Raw genomic sequence first — 21,368 nt, forward strand, 5'->3', positions numbered from 1 at the left:
GTATGCTCACTCAGCTGTGCCTCACAAGTAATACAGCAATGGCTCTATTAATGGTGTGATCATATAGCCTATCTCAAATTTTGAAATACTGTATATATTTTTTTTTTATTCCCGAAAAACAATTCATTGTAGGGAAATGCAGGTAAATTCAAGCAAAGCCAGTATGCGGTGAAAATGTATTGGGCCTAAAGCTTACTGCACAAACCTCATTGCTACAGTACTGTTTTTAATTGGTTAATGTTGCATAGGCTTACATTTTTGAAAGTCATGTTAATAAACAATCAAAGCTGTAGTTCTTGGCATGCATTTTGACTCAGAAAGTGATCTTGACTCAGAAAAGGTTGGTGACCACTGTTGTAAAGAAATGCATTTCCTTCTCCATCCACATTATCTAAAATGCATCCTCCGCATGCGCTGTTGATCTCTCTCACTCGTTTACAATAGGAAAAGTGAATGGGAAAATACATTTGAAGTTTCCTCACCTGTTTATGTCTTATTCCTGAAAGTCGTGATTGCTAGGGTCGTTTTAATATGTCAGGCTTGAAAATCCGTTCGGCCATTTTGGCACAGTGACACATTACCCAAACCAGACGCAACTGGTTTCAAGAGGCCAAGAGACATCTTGTGATCACCTACTGTCATCTAGTGGACGAACTGGGAATCAGACAGGGGATATATTTACATCAATGGATAGGTAGAGGCTTTAGCTTTCTCATATGTATATCATTCCAGTAAGACAACTAATTATTCCTATAAGACGAAAAATGACATTGCACAAGCCCTGCACTTTTGAAATGGCTGTGTTCCTATTTATCCTTTTGGAAAAGTAATTGGTGACATATTTTATGAAAACACCTAGACTTTCAAATGTATTATTCTCCAACATTTGACAATTGGAATCCCACAGTTCTTACCTTTCTAACAGTACTAAGCGTGTAGTATACAATATTGTGTAGTTTAGAAAATGCCACCAGAGGGTGTCAAAGTTGAACAGGTTAAGGAATAATTATCTTACGGTATTTTAAAAGGTTTATAGGTAGTTTATAAGCTGTTGTAGATAGTTTATAAATCTGTAATAAACAGTAATGATACATTGGTAGAAATTGTGCTTCTCATTTATCTGCTAGCCAAATACTGAGCTTATATGACAGCACTGGCTTTACTCACAATAATAATCAATAACATTGCAGTCATATATTAGCTCATTATTTGGCCAGTACCAAAATAACCATTGTGTTATAACTGTATAACAGACCTCTAAACTTTCTATGTGAACTACTAATTAACGGTTTATAAACTACTTGTCAAGCCCTATATAAATCCTTTTAAGTATGCCTAAATGTAAAGAGTTAATGGTTTATTTGTATGTCCCAGTGTTTATTTTGTTCACAATAATATGTCTGTCTGTGTATTTGTTCAATTAACCTGCATATATGGCTGTTTTGTCATATATTTTTATTTGTAGATCTATCTTGTCGTCGTTACCATTACAATCAAGGAATGAATGGATTGTTTCGTTTTATATTTAACCAAACAAAAAGTAATTATGAAAAGTGTCGACAGGATTATTCTAACTTTAAGGCCAAACCACAGATCCCAATGCGAAAATGGGGACAGGAGAAACTGAGTACACTGATGAGTCTGCTAAGTGTTCAGTGCGCACAAGACAAGGCCTTCTGCTGAAAGACAGTGTGATTGGTAAGAGATCACATGTGACGTTGTGTACTGACTGCACGAAGGACATGACGTTCCTACAAGTTTGGGAAATAACTTGGAGAAGTATGATACCGATGAGATGATACTGAAATGTTCATTCAAGGGGAATGTTGAATCTAATCATACATACAGTATCTCAAAATAATCCATGTCTGTTTATTTTTGAGAATGAATGTACAGTATGCAGTCCTCTAACATCAGTAGTATCTTCAATGGAATATCTATTAAACTTTTCTATGTTCCATAAAACTAAACTTTACATATCTACAATAATACGAAAATATATCTAATCCCTGAATCCTGTAGAGGCTTGTTGTGTTGTGTGTTTGTGTATTTCTGTCATGCTTTTTGTGTTCTACTCATAAGACTTTGAAAGCGTCCTTGATTTTCAAATATTCAACAAATATTTGTGAAACAAACAATGGAAACAATATCTGCATGGGAAGACCATTCCAATAACTCTGATACCAGAATCTCCATGCCAACAGCATGGTTGTGTCACGTATTAACAAGGTAGGTGGAATCAAGCGCAGAGAGCAGGTGCAGTGAGTCGATAGTTTATTCTCCGGAACAAACACTGTAAACCCGAAAACAGGGTGAAATAATCCAACACAGGATTAAGATATATCGGAGCAAATAACACAATACCTATTCACTAAAATACATGAAACCAAAACAATCCCGCACGAAACAAGGGCGGGACAACCTACTATAAATAAGGACGTCAATAAACTAAAATACACACAGGTGAAACTAATAAGACAAAACCAACAGACAAACGAAAAAGGGATCGATGGTGGCTAGTAGGACGGTGACGACGACCGCCGAGCACCGCCCGAACAGGCAGGAGAGCCAACTTCGGCGGAAGTCGTGACAGTACCCCCCCCCTGACGCGCGGCCCCCGCAGCGCGCCGCCACCGTCCTCGAGGACGACCCGGAGGACGAGGTGCTGGGCGATCCGGGTGGAGGCGGTGGAAATCACTCAGGAGAGAAGGGTCCAAAATGTCCCTCACCGGAACCCAGCATCTCTCCTCCGGACCGTACCCCTCCCAGTCCACGAGGTACTGTAGGCCCCCCACCCGGCGTCTCGAATCCAGAATGCCCCGAACTGTGTACGCCGGGGACCCCTCGATGTCCAGGGGGGGCGGAGGGACCTCAGGCACCTCACCTTCTTGCAGGGGACCAGCCACCACCGGCCTGAGGAGAGACACATGAAACGAGGGGTTAATACGGTAATACCTAGGAAGTTGTAACCTGTAACACACCTCGTTTATTCTCCTCAGGACTTTAAACGGCCCCACACACTGCGGCCCCAGCTTCCGACAGGGCAGGCGGAGGGGCAGGTTCCGGGTCGAGAGCCAGACCCTGTCCCCCGGTGCAAACACGGGGGCCTCACTGCGGTGTTGGTCAGCGCTCCTCTTCTGCCGTTCGCCCGCTACCCGTAGTGAGTCCTGAACGGCTTTCCATGTGTCCTTGGAGCGCTGTACCCATTCCTCCACCGCAGGAGCCTCGGTCTGGCTCTGATGCCATGGAGCCAGGACCGGCTGGTAACCTAACACACACTCAAAAGGAGACAAGTTAGTTGAGGAGTGGTGTAGGGAGTTCTGAGCTAGTTCAGCCCAGGGAACATACCTTGCCCACTCACCAGGCCGGTCCCGGCAATAGGACCGCAGAAACCTGCCCACCTCTTGATTTACGCGCTCCACCTGCCCATTACTCTCGGGGTGAAAACCTGAGGTTAAGCTGACCGAGACCCCCAGTCTCTCCATAAACGCCCTCCATACTCTGGACGTGAATTGGGGACCCCGATCAGAAACGATGTCCTCAGGCACCCCATAGTGCCGGAAGACATGGGTAAACAAGGCCTCAGCAGTCTGCAGGGCCGTAGGGAGACCGGGCAACGGGATGAGACGACAGGACTTAGAAAACCGATCCACAACGACCAGGATTGTAGTACTTCCCTGGGACGGGGGAAGGTCGGTAAGAAAGTCCACCGATAAGTGTGTCCACGGCCGTTGTGGAACGGGGAGGGGTTGTAATTTCCCTCTAGGCAAGTGCCGAGGAGCCTTGCTCTGAGCACACACGGAGCAGGAGGAGACATAAAATCTCACGTCTTTAGCTAGCGTGGGCCACCAGTATCTCCCTCTCAGACTCCGCACTGTCCTCTCGATGCCAGGATGACCCGAGGAGGGGAGAGTATGAGCCCACCGAATCAGCTTGTCCCGGACCCCCCTCGGTACGTACTGGGTTCCTACTGGACAGTTGGGGGGGGCCGGCTCTGACCGTGAGGCCCCCTCTATCTCTGCGTCCACCTCCCATACCACCGGTGCCACGAGACATGACGGTGAAATGATGGGAGTTGGCTCAACGGGCCGCTCCTCGGTATCATGGAGGCGGGACAGCGCGTCGGCCTTGGTGTTTTGGGAGCCGGGCCGGTATGAGAGGGTAAACCGGAATCTGGTAAAAAACATGGCCCATCTAGCCTGACGTGGATTCATTCTCTTCGCTGCCCGGATATACTCGAGATTACGATGGTCAGTCCAGATGAGAAAGGGGTGTTTAGCCCCCTCAAGCCAATGTCTCCACACCTTCAGAGCTTTGACTACAGCTAACAACTCCCGGTCCCCCACATCATAGTTTCGCTCCGCTGGGCTGAGCTTGCTCGAAAAGAAAGCACAAGGGCGAAGTTTGGGTGGCACGCCCGAGCGTTGGGACAGCACGGCTCCGACCCCAGCCTCGGACGCATCCACCTCCACTATGAACGCTAAAGAGGGGTCCGGATGCGCCAACACGGGTGCATTGGTGAACAGCTCCTTCAAACGAGTGAATGCTCTGCCCGCCTCTGCTGACCAGCGCAAGCGCACCGGTCCTCCCTTCAGCAGCGAGGTGATGGGAGCAGCTACCTGACCAAAACCCCGGATAAACCTCCGGTAGTAATTGGCAAACCCTAAAAACCGCTGCACCTCTTTCACCGTGGTCGGAGTCGGCCAATTACGCACGGCTGTAACGCGGTCATCCTCCATCACCACCCCAGAGGTGGAAATACGATATCCCAGGAAGGAAACGGACTGTTTGAAAAACTCACATTTCTCCGCCTTGCAATACAGATCATGCTCCAGCAGTCGCCCAAGTACCTTACGCACCAGAGACACATGCGCCGCGCGTGTGGCAGAATAGATCAAGATGTCATCGATGTACACTACCACTCCCTGCCAGAGCAGGTCTCGGAGAATCTCGTCTACGAAGGATTGGAAAACGGCTGGAGCATTCTTCAACCCGTATGGCATGACGCGGTACTCATAATGACCAGATGTAGTACTGAATGCAGTTTTCCACTCATCCCCTCCCCGGATACGCACCAGATTATACGCGCTCCTCAGGTCCAGTTTTGTGAAGAAGCGCGCCCCGTGAAATGATTCCACCGCCGTGGCGATGAGAGGTAGTGGGTAACTAAACCCCACTGTGATGGAATTCAGACCTCTATAATCAATGCACGGACGCAGACCTCCATCCTTCTTCTTCACAAAAAAGAAGCTTGAGGAGACGGGTGATGCGGAGGGCCGAATGTACCCCTGTCTCAGTGATTCAGTAACGTATGTTTCCATCGCTACCGTCTCCTCCTGGGACAATGGATACACGTGACTCCTAGGAAGTGCAGCGTTCTCCAGAAGGTTTATCACGCAGTCCTCTCGACGATGAGGTGGTAATTGGGTCGCCTTCTTTTTACTGAAGGCGATAGCCAAATCGGCATATTCAGAGGGAATGCGCACGGTGGAAACTTGGTCTGGACTCTCCACCGTAGTCGCACCAACGGCAACTCCTCTACACCTACCTGAACACTCCTCTGACCACCCCTTAAGAGCCCCCTGTCGCCAGGAAATCACCGGGTTGTGTTGAGCTAACCAGGGAACCCCCAACACCACCGGAAACGCAGGTGAATCTATAAGGAACAGACTAATCTGCTCCTTATGATCCCCCTGCGTTACCATGTCCAGTGGCACCGTAGCCTCCCTAATCACTCCTGACCCTAATGGTCGGCTATCTAATGAGTGCACGGGGAAAGGTTGATCTACCGACACCAGGGGAATCCCTAGCCTTAACGCAAGCCCACGATCCATGAAATTCCCAGCTGCGCCTGAATCGACTAGCGCCTTATGCTGTAGAGAGGGAAAAAACCCAGGGAAAGAAATCAAAACATACACATGACCGACAGGAGGCTCTGGGTGAGTCTGGTGCTTACTCACCTGGGGTGATCGAGCAGTGCTCCGCCTGCCCTCCCGACTCCCAGACGAGTTCCTCCAGCACCGGTCTGACGTGTGCCCTCGTCGACCACAACTGGTGCAGGAGGACACTCCTCCTCCGGTCTCCCTCGAAGCTGCCCCTCCTAATTCCATAGGGATAGGGGCAGGAGGGCTGGGAAGTGGAAACGACAGGGCCTGATCCGAACGCCCGCGAGCAGCCAGCAGATTGTCGAGACGGATAGCCAAGTCAATTAGCTCATCCAGTGTGCAGGTGGTGTCCCGACATGCCAGCTCCCTGCGGACGTCCTCCCTGAGACTGCATCTGAAATGGTCGACCAAGGCCCTGTCGTTCCATCCTGCTCCTGCGGCCAAGGTCCTGAACTCCAGAGCAAAGTCCTGAGCGCTCCTCGTCTCCTGCCGCAGGTGGAACAGCCGTTCACCCGCCGCCCGACCCTCTGGTGGATGGTCAAAAACAGCTCGGAATCGGCGGGTGAACTCTGGGTAATTATCCCTCGCCGAGTCCGGGCCATTCCATACTGCGTTGGCCCACTCGAGGGCTCGCCCAGTCAAGCAGGAGACGAGGGCGCTCACGCTCTCCTCTCCAGAGGGAGCAGGACGCACGGTAGCCAGGTATAGCTCCAGTTGAAGGAGGAAACCCTGGCACCCAGCCGCCGTTCCGTCATACTCCCGTGGGAGTGTCAACCGCAGAGCCCCGGAGCCAGATGTGGTCGCAGGAACAGGAGGTGCTGGAGAAGGGGGTGCTAGCGATGATGTGGGAAGACCACTCCTCTCCCATCGATCCATCCTCTCCATCATTTGGTCCATGGCAGAACCAATCCGATGGAGCACGCTGGTGTGGTGGAGGACTCTCTCCTCCATCGATGGGAGAGGAGACGCGGCTGCTCCTGCTGATTCCATGGGTGGTGCGGGATTCTGTCACGTATTAACAAGGTAGGTGGAATCAAGCGCAGAGAGCAGGTGCAGTGAGTCGATAGTTTATTCTCCGGAACAAACACTGTAAACCCGAAAACAGGGTGAAATAATCCAACACAGGATTAAGATATATCGGAGCAAATAACACAATACCTATTCACTAAAATACATGAAACCAAAACAATCCCGCACGAAACAAGGGCGGGACAACCTACTATAAATAAGGACGTCAATAAACTAAAATACACACAGGTGAAACTAATAAGACAAAACCAACAGACAAACGAAAAAGGGATCGATGGTGGCTAGTAGGACGGTGACGACGACCGCCGAGCACCGCCCGAACAGGCAGGAGAGCCAACTTCGGCGGAAGTCGTGACAGGTTGAGGATCTGTTCATCGTGAAAAGACGTCAATAGACACCAACACAACATCTGATCTTATCCAAGTTCAGATTAGAAGACAAAGTATTACTTAAAATGACCTCTCTTGAAAACAATTGGTCAAACATGTTTGTCTGTCCACAACTTTCTGCTTTATATCTTTGTGACATGTTCAAGTTTGTTCATGTGTGTAGAACAGTGTTTGTTGGTAAGACTTCACATTAACGAATACTTACCTAAAAGGATTTAAAAGGGGTTTATATGTGGTTTTAAAAAACATAAACATTAAAGATATAATTTACTCTTTATAAACTACTTATAAACCCCTTCAGAAATCCCTTTTAAGTATGCCTTAATGTAAAGTGTTACTGGTTTGCTTGTATGTCCCAATGTATGTTTTGTTCACAATAATATGTCTGAGTGTGTTTTTGTTCTATTAATCTGTGTGTATATATATGGTTATTTTGTCATGTATTGTTCATTGTTGCTATGTCAAGTCACTGTTTCCATTACAATCATAAAGCGGATGGTTTATTTTCATATTCAATCAAATGAAAAGTAATTGTGGAAAGTGCCATCAAGGTTTTTATTATTTTACGGCCAAACAACAGATCCCAATGTGAAAAGTGGGACAGGAGAAACTGAAGAGTACATTGATGCGGCTGGCATGCATTCAGTGCGCACAAGGCAAGGCCCACTGCTGAAAGACACAGTGATTGGTAAGAGACCATGCGTGATGTCATACACGTGACGTCATGCACTGACTGAATGGAGGAGATGGCGATGGCTTTAACATGAGTGACAAATGTCATTCAAGTTTGGGAAATGACAAGGAGAAGATTTAAGAATAGCCAATAGTATGATACTTTTCTGGAATAGATTTCCATAGTCCTATGATAACATCCACAGTATCTTCCTTGTGATGTGTTCTTCTGGGGAGATGTTCTATGAAACTTCTATGTTCCGTAGAACTCTTCTGACAAAATGTTACTAGATGGGGCTTAAATACATATGTATTTAGCTATATATCTATGTACAGTAATAGTCAAAAGTTTGGACACACCTACTCATTTAAGAGTGTTTCTTTATTTTTACTATTTTCTACATTGTAGAACAATAGTGAAGACATCAAAACTATGAAATAACACATGGAATCATGTAGTAACCAAAGTAGCCACCCTTTGCCTTGATGACAGCTTTGCATACGCTTGGCATTCTCTCAACCAGCTTCACCTGGAATGCTTTTCCAACAGTCTTGAGTTCCCACATATGCTGAGCACTTGTTGGCTGCTTTTCTTTCACTCTGCGGTTCAAGTCATCCCAACCCATCTCAATTGGGTTGAGGTCAGGTGATTGTGCAGGCCAGGTCATCTGATGCAGCACTACATCACTCTCCTTCTTGGTCAAATGTCCTGTTGAAAAACAAGTGAGAGTCCCACTAAGCGCAAACAAGATGGGATGGCATATCTCTGCAGAATGCTGTGGTAGCCATGCTGGTTAAGTGTGCCTTGAATTCTAAATAAATCACAGACAGTGTCACCAGCAAAGCACCCTCAAAGCACCATCACACCTCGTCCATGCTTCACGGTGGGAATTACACATGCGGAGATCATCCGTTCACCTACTCTGCTTCTCACAAAGACACGGCGGTTGGAACCCAAAATCTCAAATTTGGACTCATCAGACCAAAGGACAGATTTCCACCGGTCTAATGTCCATTGATCGTGTTTCTTGGCCCAAGCAAGTCTCTTCTTCTTATTGGTGTTCTGTAGTAGTGGTTTGCTTTGCAGCAATTCGGCCTGATTCACGTCTCCTTTGAACAGTTGAGATGTGTCTGTTACTTGAACTCTGTAACGCATTTATTTGGGCTGGAATCTGAGATGCAGTTAACACTAATGAGCTTATCCTCTGCAGCAGAGGTAACTCTAGGTCTTCTTTTCCTGTGGTGGTCCTGATGAGAGCCAGTTTCATCATAGCGCATGATGGTTTTTGCGACTGCACTTGAAGAAACTTTCAAAGTTCTTGAATATTTTCGCATTGACCGACCTTCATGTCTTAAAGTAATGATGGACTGTCATCTCTCTTTGCTTAGTTGAGCTGTTCTTGCCATAATATGGACTTGGTCTTTTACCAGATAGCGCTATCTTCTGTATACTACCCCTACCTTGTCACAACACAACTGATTGGCTCAAACGCATTAAGAAGGAAAGAAATTCCACCAATGAACTTTTAACAAGGCACACCTGTTAATTGAAATGAATTCCAGGTGACTACCTCATGAAGCTGGTTGAGAGAATGCCAAGAATGTGCAAAGCTGTCATCAAGGCAAAGGGTGGCTACTTAAAATATATTTTGATTTGTAATATTTGTAATAATATATTTTATTTTGGTTACCACATGATTCCATATGTGTTATTTCATAGTTTTGATTTCTTCCCTATTATTCTACAATGTAGAAAATAGTCAAAATAAAGAAAAACCCTGGAATGAGTTGGTGTGTCCAAACTTTTGACTGGTACTGTATATATATACACAAAAGTATGTGGACACCCCTTCAAATTAGTAGATTTGGCTATTTCAGCCACACCCGTTGCTTACAGGTGTATACAGTGCCTTGCGAAAGTATTCGGCCCCCTTGAACTTTGCGACCTTTTGCCACATTTCAGGCTTCAAACATAAAGATATAAAACTGTATTTTTTTGTGAAGAATCAACAACAAGTGGGACACAATCATGAAGTGGAACGACATTTATTGGATATTTCAAACTTTTTTAACAAATCAAAAACTGAAAAATTGGGCGTGCAAAATGATTCAGCCCCTTTACTTTCAGTGCAGCAAACTCTCTCCAGAAGTTCAGTGAGGATCACTGAATGATCCAATGTTGACCTAAATGACTAATGATGATAAATACAATTCACCTGTGTGTAATCAAGTCTCTGTATAAATGCACCTGCACTGTGATAGTCTCAGAGGTCCGTTAAAAGCGCAGAGAGCATCATGAAGAACAAGGAACACACCAGGCAGGTCCGAGATACTGTTGTGAAGAAGTTTAAGGCACTGTAAAAATCGAGCACACAGCCATGCAATCTCCATAGACAAACATTGGCAATAGAATGGCCTTACTGAACAGCTCAGTGACTTTCAACCAGGCACCGTCATGGATGTCACCTTTCCAACAAGTCAGTTTGTCAAATTCTTGCCCTGCTAGAGCTTCCCTGGTCAACTGTAAGTGCAATTATTGGGAAGTGGAAACAGCTCACCCGCGAAGTGGTAGGCCACACAAGCTCACGGAATGGGACTGCCGATTGCTGAAGCTTGTAGCGAGTAAAAATTGTCTGTCCTTGATTGCAACACTCACTACTGAGTTCCAAACTGCCTCTGGAAGCAACTTCAGCACAAAAACTGTTCATTGAGGGCTTCATAAAATGGGTTTCCATGGCCGAGCAGCCACACACAAGCCTGGAAACACGTTCCCTGGAGTGATGAATCACGCTTCACCATCTGGCAGTCCATCGGAAGAATCTAAGTTTGGCAGATGCCAGGAGAACACTACTTGCCCCAATGCATAGTACCAACTGTAAAGGTGGTGGAGGAATAATGGTCTGGGGCTGTTTTTCATGGTTCAGGCTAGGCCCCTCATTTCCAGTGAAGGGAAATCTTAACACTACAGCATACAATGACATTCTAGACGATTCTGTGCTTCCAAATTTGTGGCAACAGTTTGGGGAAGGCCCTCTCCTGTTTCAACATTACAATGCCCCGTGCACAAAGCGAGGTCCATACAGAAATAGTTTGTCGAGATCGGTGTGGAAGAACTTGACTGGCCTGCACAGAGCCCTGACCTCAACCCCATCAAACACCTTTGGGATGAATTGGAACGCCGGCTGCGAGCCATGCCTAATTGCCCAACATCAGTGCCCGACCTCACCAATGCTCTTGTTGACTGAATGGAAGCAAGTCCCCACAGAAATGTTTCAACATCTAGTGGAAAGCCTTCCTAGAAGAGTGGAGGATGTTATAGCAACAAAGGGGGGGCCAACTCCATGATTTTGGAATGAGATGTTTGACGAGCAGGTGTCCGCATACTTTTGGTCATGTAGTGTATATACACTGAGTGTACAAAACATTAGGAACACCTGCTCTTTCCATAACATAAACTGACGAGGCGAATCCAGATGGAAATCTAAGATCCCTTATTGATGTCACTTGTTAAATCCTCTTAAAGCAGTGTAGATGAAGGGGCCGAGACAGGTTAAAGAAGGAATTTTAAGCTTTGAGACAATTGAGACATGGATTGTGTATGTGCCATTCAGAGGGTGAATGGGCAAAGCAAAAGAGGGAGGGGAGTGCAACTCAATATTTAGGAAGGTGATCCTAATGTGTTGTACACTCAGTGTATATAATCCCTGATCACATAGAGAGGCTTGTTGTGTTGTGTGTTTGGTTATCGCTGCCATGCTTTTTGTGTTCTATTCAAAAGACATTGAAAGCTTCCTTGATTTCCAAATATTTAACAAATCATTGTAAAACAAAACATGGAAACAGTATATCCATGTCAAGACCATTTTAAGAACTCCAAGCCTACAGCTGATGGGTTAATTTCAGATTTAACAAAATAACATTTTGGAAATTGCTTGCAATATTTGTATTATTTTATGGCCAAATCACAGATCCCAATGGGCAAAGTGGTACAGGAGAAACGGAGGAGTACACTGATGCATCTGGCAAGCGTTCAGAGCGCACAAGGCAAGGCCCACTGCTGAAGGACACAGTGATTGGTAAGAGACCACACGTGACGTCATGTACTGACTGCATGGAGAAGATGGCATTCACATGAGTATCACTCAAGTTTGGGAAATAATTGGAGAAATATGGTACTGTTGTAACAGGATCATCTGTTAACACTGAGAAGATACATGTACCTTAAAGGGGAATGTTGAATCTCATCTCTTACCATACTGTATGTGCACATCTCAAAGTAACCAAAAGTATGTTCATTTTTGAGAATGGATTTATGTAGTCCTATAATAACATCAATAGAATTTTCCATGCAATGTGTTCTTCTGGGTGGATGTTCTATGAAACTCTTCTATGTTCCATAGAACTCTTCTAACTAAATTGTACATGATGGGGCTTATTTATACAGTATATGTACAGTCAGGTCCATAATTATTGGCACCCTTGATAAAGATGAGCAAAAAAGACTGTGTAAAATAAAGAATACAAATACTGAGCTATATTGCATGCAAAAAAATGACATTTTACATTTTTATACTAAAACAATTGCTCAGAGAATGATTTTGTTGAACAAGTAATAATAGGATCTCCTGTTTTCAATACTCCAGCACCCTCCCCTTGCAGGGATAATGATACTGAGTCTTTATCTATGACAAAATCCACTGCTGGTGTACGTGGCCAAAGAGCTCGATTTTCATGTCATCTGACCATAGCACTGGATCCAATCCAAATGCCAATGCCATTTATCAAACTCCAGGCGGTGCTATGGTCAGATGACATGAAACTAGAGCTCTTTGGCCATGCACACCAGTGGTGGGTTTGGCATTGAAAAACAAAAGCATATGCAGAAGAGTACCTCATACTTACGTTAAAATATGGTGGTCAATCTTTGATGTTATGGGGCTATTTTTCATCCACTGGTCCTGGGGCAACGGCATCATGAACTTTGCCAAGTACCAGGACATTTTAGCCAAAAACCTTGTTGCCTTTGCCAGGAGGCTGACATTTTGCTGCAAGTAGATCTTCCAGCAAGACAATAACCCCAAGTACTAATCAAAATCCACGAAGAAATGTTTAATTGACCACAAATTAAACATTTTGCAATGGACATATCAGTCTCCAGACTCGAACCCCATTGAAAACCTGTGGTTTGAATTGAAGAGAGCAGTCCATAAGAGGACACAAAGGATATCAAGGATCTGGAAAGATTCTGTATGGAAGTATGGTCTAAGATCCCGCCCAACATGTTCTCCAATCTCATAAAACAATTTAGAAAAAAGTTCAGTGTCATTGTCCTCGCAAGGGGAGGGTGCTAGAGTATTGGGTAACACTTTATTTGGATAGTTTGTATGTAGATGCTCTACAGCAGGGTTTCTCAACTTGAGGCCCGCGAGCCGAATTTGGCCAGTGGGTGATTTTATTTGGCCCCCCAAGTGCTGAAAAAATACATATTTGTATTTTTTATGGTTGGACATAAGACTAAAATCACCAGCAAATCATCTTTATAAAGTGATTATAATTCTGAAAATCTGTTTGAAAGTATTCCCATGCAGAATAGAGAGACACAGTGCCTTCGAAAATTATTCAAACCCCTTGACTTTTTCCGCATTTTGTTACATTACAGCCTTCATCGAAAATATATCACTTATTATTATTTTACTCAAAAATTCCCTTCATTAATCTACACATGTTACCCCATAATGACAAAGCAAAAACTGTTTTTATTTATTTTTGCAAATGGATTAAAACTATAAAACTTGGGGTGGCAGGTAGCTTAGTGGTTAGAGTGTTGGTCTAGTAACCAAAAGATTGCAAGATTGAATCCCCTCTCGTTCTGCCCCTGAATAAGGCAGTTACCTCACTGTTCCTAGGATGTAATTTAAAATAATAATTTGTTCTTAAATGACTTCCCTAGTTAAATAAATGTAAAAAATAAATACAATTTATATAAGTATTGAAACGCTTTGCTGTAAGACTAGAAATTGAGCTCAGGTGCATTATGGTTCCATTGATCATCTTTGAGATGTTTCCACAACATGATTGGAGTCCACCTGTGGTAAATTGAATTGATTGGACATTATTTGGAAAGGCATACTTGTCTATTTAAGGTCACAAAGTTGACATTGCATAGCATGTCAGAGCAAAAATCAAGCCATGAGGTCAAATGAATTGTCTGTAGAGCTCAGAAACAGGATTGTGTCGAGGTACAGATCTGGGAAAGGGTACCAAAAAAATGTCTGTACCATTGAAGGTCCCCAAGAACACAGTGGTCTCCATCAATCTTAAGTGGAAGACGTTTGGAACCACCAAGACTCTTCCTAGAGCTGGCCACCCGGCCAAACTGATCAATCGGGGCTTTGGTCAGGGATGGTCTGACCGAGCTTCAGAGTTCCTTTGTGGAGATGGGAGAACGTTCCAGAAGGACAAACATCTCTGCAGTACTCTACCAATCAGGCCTTTCTAGTAGAGTGGCCAGACAGAAGCCACTCCTCAGTAAAAGGCACATGACAGCCCGCTTGGAGTTTGCCAAAATGCACCTAAAGACTCTGAGGCCATGAGAATCAAGATTTGTCACTTCTGGAGAAAACCTGGCACCATCCCTACGGTGAAGCATTGCTGTGGCAGTATCATGCTGTGGGATGTTTTTCAGCGGCAGGGACTGGGAGACTAGTCAGGATCGAGTGAAAGCTGAACGGAGCAAAGTACAGAGAAATCCTTGATGAAAACCTGCTCCAGAGCACTCAGGATCTCAGACTAGGGAGAAGGTCCACCTTCCAACAGTACAACAATCCTAAGCACACAGCCAAGACAAAGCAGGAGTAGCTTTGGGACAAGTTTCTGAATGTCCTTGAGTGGCCCGGCCAGAGCCTGGACTTGAACCCGATCGAACATCTCTGGAGAGACCTGAAAATAGCTCTGCAGCAACACTCCCCATCCAACCCCATCCAACCTGACAGAGCTTGAGAGGATCTTCAGAGAAGAATGGGAGAAACTCCCTAAATAGAGTTGTGCCAAGTTTGTAGCGTTATACCCTAGAAGACTCGAGGCTGTAATTACAGCCAAAGGTGCTACAACGAAGTACTGAGTAAAGGGTCTGAATACTTATGTAAATGTGATATTTCAGGAGTTTTTTTATATATATATTAACAAACATTTCAAAAAAACAGTTTTTGCTTTGTCATTATGGAGTGTTGTGTGTAGATTTATGAGGACAAAAATCTATTTAATCCATTTTAGAATAAGGCTGTAACCTAACAAAATGTAAAACATGTCATGGGGTCTGAATGCTTTCCGAAGGCACTGTATATGTGATCTTATACAAATGTAAGCAAGGTTTGAAAATATTATGTTTTAGTCAAATATTAAATCTGTTTGGGCTTCTTGCGGTCAATTTGCAGTCTTCAAATTATGTGTAATTATGTTCCTGCTGTCTTACCATCCGCTCAAGTCCACAATTGCCCCATGGCTAAATCTAGTTGATGATCCCTGCTCTACAGATTATCTACAGACTATCAATAACATTTCAACTTACCCTAACCCTAGCCAAAACTTGAACCCTTAACCTCCCTAACCCTAATTCTAAGCTTAACCCTTATTCTAAACCTAACCTAACTCTAACCTTAGCAAGAAGTTGCTTATCAACAGGTAGTTTGTTGACAGTATAACCTAAATAAAGTGTGACCAAATCTGTTTCTCTGAGCAATTGTATTAGTATAAAATAATATAATGTCCCCATTTTTTGCAGCATACAATATTGATCAGTATTTGTATTATTTATTTTAAATAGTCATTTTTGCTCATCTTTATCAAGGGTATATGTACAGTACCAATCAAAAGTTTGGACACACCTACTCATTCAAGGGTTTTTCTATATTTTTACTATTTTCTACATTGTAGAATAATAGTGAAGACATCACAACTATGACATAACACACATGGAATCATTCAGTAACCAATAAAGTGTTGAGATTCTTCAAAGTAGCCAACCTTTATTTTGATGACAGCTTTGCACACTCTTGGCATTCTATCAGTCATCTGGAATTCATTCCAATTAACAGGTGTGCATTCTTAAAAGTTCATTTGTGGAATTTATTTCCTTCTTAATGCGTTTGAGCCATCAGTTGTGTTGTGAAAAGGTTTGGGTGGTATACAGGAGATAGCCCTATTTGGTAAAAAATAAAGAAAAACCCTTGAATGAGTAGGTGTGTCCAGACCTTTTACTGGTACTGTGTATTTATACAGTATATAAAATCCCTGATCTCATAGAGTGGCTTTTTGTGTTGTGCGTTCCTGTATCTCTGTCATGCTTTTTGTGTTCTATTCACAATAAATGTAATGCTTTCTTCCAACCCTAACCTTACAGCTGATGGTTTCATTTCATAATTTAACAAAATGCTAAGTACTTTTGGAAATTGCTTGCAAGGTTATTATTTTACGTCCAAATCACAGATCCCAATGCTCAAAGTGGTACAGAAGAAACTGAGCAGTACACTGATGTGTCTGGCAAGCGTTCAGAGCGCACAAGGCAAGGCCCACTGCTGAAGGACACAGTGATTGGTAAGAGACCACACGTGACGTCATGTACTGACTGCATGGAGGAGATGGCATTCACATGAGTATCACTCAAGTTTGGGAAATAATTGGAGAAATATGACACTGTTGTAACAGGGTCATCTGTTACACTGATAAGAGATGATACTGAGAATATTCATGTACCTTAAAGGGGAATGTTGAATCTCATCTCTTACCATACTGAATGTGCAAATCTCAAAGTAACCAAAAGTATGATTTATGTAGTCCTATAATAACATCAATATAATTTTCTATGCAATGTGTTCTTCTGGGTGGATGTTCTATGAAACTCTTCTATGTTCCATATAACTATTCTAACTATTCTGTAGATGGAGCTAAAGAAATGTACTTCTAATTACTGTTATCTTAAAAAAATAAGATCTGATGCCATAGAAATGCTTGTTGTGTTGTGTGTTTGTGTGCATTATTGTAATGCTTTACAGATGAAGTCGGAAGTTTACATACACTTAGGCTGGAGTCATTCAAACTCGTTTTTCAACCACAAAAATCTTGTTAACAAACTGTAGTTTTTGCAAGTTGGTTAGGACATCTACTTTGTGCATGACACAAATTTCCAACAATTGTTTACAGACAGATTATTTCACTTATAATTCACTGTGTCATAATTCCAGTGGGTCAGAAGTAAACATACACTAAGTTGACTGTGCCTTTAAACAGCTCGGAAAATTCCAGAAAATTATGTCATGGCTTTACAAGCATCTGAAAGGCCAATTAACATAATTTGAGTCAATTGGAGGTGTACCTGTGGATGTATTTCAAGGCCTACCTTAAAACTCAGTGCCTCTTTGCTTGACATCATGGGAAAATCCAAAGAAATCAGCCAATACCTCCGAAAAAAATTGTAGACCTGATTCATCATTGGGAGCAATTTCCAAACTCCTGAAGATACCACATTCATCAGTACAAACAATAGTACTGCTCAGGAAGGAGACGCATTCTGTCTCCTAGAGATGAATGTACATTGGTTTCAAAATGTGCAAATTAATCCCAGAACAAAGGACCTTGTGAAGATGCTGGAGGAAACAGGTACACAGGTATCTACTATATCCACAGTAAAACGAGTCCTATATCGACATAACCTGAAAAGCTGCTCCGCAAAAAAGAAGAAAGCCACTGCTCCAAAACCGCCATAAAAAAGCCAGACTACGGTTTTAACCTGCACATGGGGACAAAGATCGTACTTTTTGGAGAAATGTCCTCTGTCTGATGAAACAATAATGGCCATGAAGACCATCATTATGTTTTGAGGAAAGCACGGGGGTGGCAACATCATGTTGTGGGGGTGCGTTGCTGCAGGAGGGACTGGTGCACTTCACAAAATAGATGGCTCACGAGGAAGGAAAAGTATGTGGCTATATTGAAGCAACATCTCAAGACATCAGTCAGGAAGTTAAAGCTTGGTTGCAAATGTGTCTTCCAAATGGACAATGAACCCAAGCATACTTCCAAAGTTGTGGCAAAATGGCTTAAGAACAACAAAGTCAAGGTATTGGAGTGGCCAAAACAATTCCCTGACCTCAATCCTATAGAAAATTTGTGGGCATAACTGCAAAAGTGTATGCGAGCAAGGAGGCCTACAAATCTGACTCAGTTACACCAGCTCTGTCAGGATGAATGGGCCAAAATTCACCCAACTTAATGTGGGAAGCTTGTGGAAGGCTACCCGAAATGCTTGACCCATGTTAAACAATTTAAAGGCCTTCCTTTCACACGCTTTTCAGTTCTGCCCACAGGTACACCTCCAGTTGACCGAAATGATGTCAATTAGCCTATCAGAAGCTTCTAAAGCCATGACATAATTTTCTGTAATTTTCCGAGCTGTTAAAAGGCACAGTCAACTTAGTGTATGTAAACTTCTGACCCGCTGGAATTGTGATACAGTGAATTAATCTGTCTGTAAACAATTGTTGGAAAAATTACTTGTGTCATGCACATAGTAAATATCCTAACCGACTTGCCAAAACTATAGTTTGTTAACAAGAAATGTGTGGAGTGGTTGAAAAACAAGTTTTAATGACTCCAACCTAAGTGTATGTAAACTTCCGACTTCAACTGTACATTTTCTGGTCTAAACATTATCCTACTCAAGACAGCCCAAATAATAATTTCTTCAGAGCACTACAAAATGGCATTAGATGTTAACATCACATCTGGTAAGTATGTCTGAAACAAATGCAATAAAACCAGTCTTAAGTCCCTAATAGTTTGCTGTTGTGTATGCCAGATCCAGGAGTTCAGTTCGTAAGCGGGTTGTCAAATGTCCATGCCCTCATTGGCCAGCCTGCAGAACTGATGTGTAAGCTGAGCAATGATAATTGTGAAGGGACCTGGTACAGAGATAGCAAGAAGGTTAGACTGAATTATCTTTGTCATTCTCACCCCCCAATATATTTTTATTTGATAATATCTTAAGATAAATTATAATATATATATTCCCTGACAGTTGACAGCAGATGATGGACACATAATGTCCAGAGATGGTGCAAACCACAAGCTGGTCATCAACCGTTGTCAGGAGGAAGACTCTGGAAAATACCGCTTTGAGGCAGACGGGCGTAAAACTGAGGCAATGCTGAATGTGGAAGGTTAGAAAACGAAAGGCATTCATTTTGGTTATATGTACAATACAATGTCTACGCTGTCTCAACATAATTTGAGTAGCCATTTCACAATACTCAAATTATAAAATCATTATGCACTTAAAAAAAGTTAGCCACTTTTAGTATTCAGATAAAAAAAAACAAATTGCAGTTGAGTCAAATGTCAGTTACATTGCATGATCTGTGTCCTATTCAGACCCTCCCAGGTTTGACCCTGATGATCTGTCTGCGTTCTCTCAGCCGGTCATAGTCAAAGTGGGGAATAGCACCACTTTCAAACTGCCCTTTGTGGGCCGCGAGCCCATGAAGATCCAGTGGTACAGAAATGGAGAGGAGCTCCTGGACGATAACACCACCAAGATAGAGAAGTCCTTCACCCAAAGCCGCCTGCTCCTCAGCAAGTGCCAGCGCAAAGACACTGGAGAGATCAAGATCAAGCTCAAGAACGAACATGGTACCATGGAGGCTATCTCAAGACTCATTGTCCTCGGTGAGTTGAGAAATGGAACCAATGTTTGAATTAGTTCAATTCAAGAACGATGATTGAACGGTCTCAGTTCAATCATTGTTCAGAGATATTCAGGTGTATCTGTGCTGTGGACAGTCAGTTCTCTCTCTTAAATTCCAATGCAGAGACATGACTGCAGACTGTTTTGGCTAGGGTAATGTGACCTCTCTCTCTTTCTGTCTGATCTGGTAGACAAACCCACTGCGCCCCAGGGCCCTGTGGAGGTCCTCGAAAGCACAGCCTCTTGTATTCATATCAAATGGAGAGCTCCAAAGGACGACGGTGGCTGCCCAGTAATAAACTACAACCTGGAGCGCCAGCAAGTTGGCCGCAACACTTGGAAGAAGCTGGGGGACATCCCTGGCGTGCCTGAATACAAGGATAACGACGTGGAACACGGCAGGAAGTATTGCTATCGTATCAGGGTGGTCACCGAGGAGGGCGTTAGTGAGATGATGGAGACTGATGACCTCACGGCTGGCACCTTGGGTGAGCTAGTTGTAGGTTTAGTAGGTTTATAGTGGATGTCAACAATGTCACGTAAGTGGTTATATGTTGTCATTAGAATCTACTTCAAAAGTTGTGCTTACGATAACCTTATTTGGGTGTTATAACAGAACATTTTGAAAAGTGTTACCCATACACGAAATGTTATGTAATTTCTCTGAAATATCTCAGCCTTTCCTAGCAGCCCTGCCCCACCAAAAGTGGCTAGTGCTTTTAACAACTGCATCAACCTGACATGGTCTACCCCGACCGACACTGGCGGGTCTCGCATCCTGGGCTACAACTTGGAAAAACGCAAGAAGGGGAGTAATCTTTGGAGTCCTGTCAACCCTACAGATGAGCCTATCCAAGGTCTCTTCTTTTAGTGAATTAGGGGCGTTAGTATACCACAGCTTCTTTGGTTTAATGAATTCAATTGTATTGGACTTTCTATGACTGATTCTGTTTCTCCTCACTACTAGAAAAGAAACGTGCAGTGACAGATGTTGTAGCAGGGAACGAATACGAGTTCAGAGTTTATGCTATCAATATCTCTGGACTCAGCGAGCCCAGTTCCCCTTCAGAGTTTATTTTCGCAAAAGACCCAAAGAGTAAGTCATACATCCTTTCAAAGTGCGAGCAACATGTACAACTATAATAAAACACCATATTTTCTGAAATAATTGTTTATTTAGATGCTTGTTTATACTGTTAATTTGTTTGAAGTCAATGATGTATGGCCATTAGATTTACGACTTTGTGTTTGTTTTAGATCCCCCAGGGAAAGTGGAAGATCTGAAGGTGGCAGACACATCCTACACCGCCCTCTCCCTGTCCTGGAACAAACCCACAGAGGAAGTGGGGGTCCAGGATGAGGCCAAAGGGTATTTTATAGAGGTCAGGCAGGCTGAGTGCATAGACTGGACCCGCTGTAACATCACCCCCATCATCTTGACCACCTTCACTGTGAAAAGCCTGAAGGCCATGGCCATGTACTGGATCAGGGTGATCGCTATCAATGACGGAGGAGAAGGAGTGCCCCAGGATCTGGACAACTACATCCTGGCCATGCCTCCACCTGGTGGGTGACGATGATGCGTTCATTGGGAATATGTTGTATTGTTTGTCTGTTTTAGCCTACATTGGGGATAATCACCCAAGAAGCCTACGT

General features: G+C 43.6%; 1 protein-coding gene across 8 annotated transcripts in view; it reads left to right on the forward strand.

The window, feature by feature from the left end:
* Positions 1-21,368, forward strand: part of LOC110532433 (immunoglobulin-like and fibronectin type III domain-containing protein 1) — a 51,293-nt gene that overhangs the window by 27,614 nt on the left and 2,311 nt on the right. For 3 of the 8 annotated variants that reach the window (XM_036988396.1, XM_036988398.1, XM_036988397.1), the window contains 11 exons: positions 1,594-1,698; positions 7,884-7,991; positions 11,944-12,051; positions 16,460-16,567; positions 18,828-18,952; positions 19,047-19,188; positions 19,400-19,693; positions 19,904-20,200; positions 20,390-20,569; positions 20,680-20,808; positions 20,970-21,278. In XM_036988396.1, coding sequence (XP_036844291.1) covers positions 1,594-1,698; positions 7,884-7,991; positions 11,944-12,051; positions 16,460-16,567; positions 18,828-18,952; positions 19,047-19,188; positions 19,400-19,693; positions 19,904-20,200; positions 20,390-20,569; positions 20,680-20,808; positions 20,970-21,278 — 1,905 coding nt within the window. The remainder of the gene's footprint in view (positions 1-1,593; positions 1,699-7,883; positions 7,992-11,943; positions 12,052-16,459; positions 16,568-18,827; positions 18,953-19,046; positions 19,189-19,399; positions 19,694-19,903; positions 20,201-20,389; positions 20,570-20,679; positions 20,809-20,969; positions 21,279-21,368) is intronic. The other 5 variants (XM_036988399.1, XM_036988400.1, XM_036988403.1 and 2 more) reach the window with 2 other exon arrangements.

Source organism: Oncorhynchus mykiss, chromosome 9 (assembly GCF_013265735.2).
Source record: "Oncorhynchus mykiss isolate Arlee chromosome 9, USDA_OmykA_1.1, whole genome shotgun sequence".
NCBI lineage: Eukaryota > Metazoa > Chordata > Actinopteri > Salmoniformes > Salmonidae > Oncorhynchus > Oncorhynchus mykiss.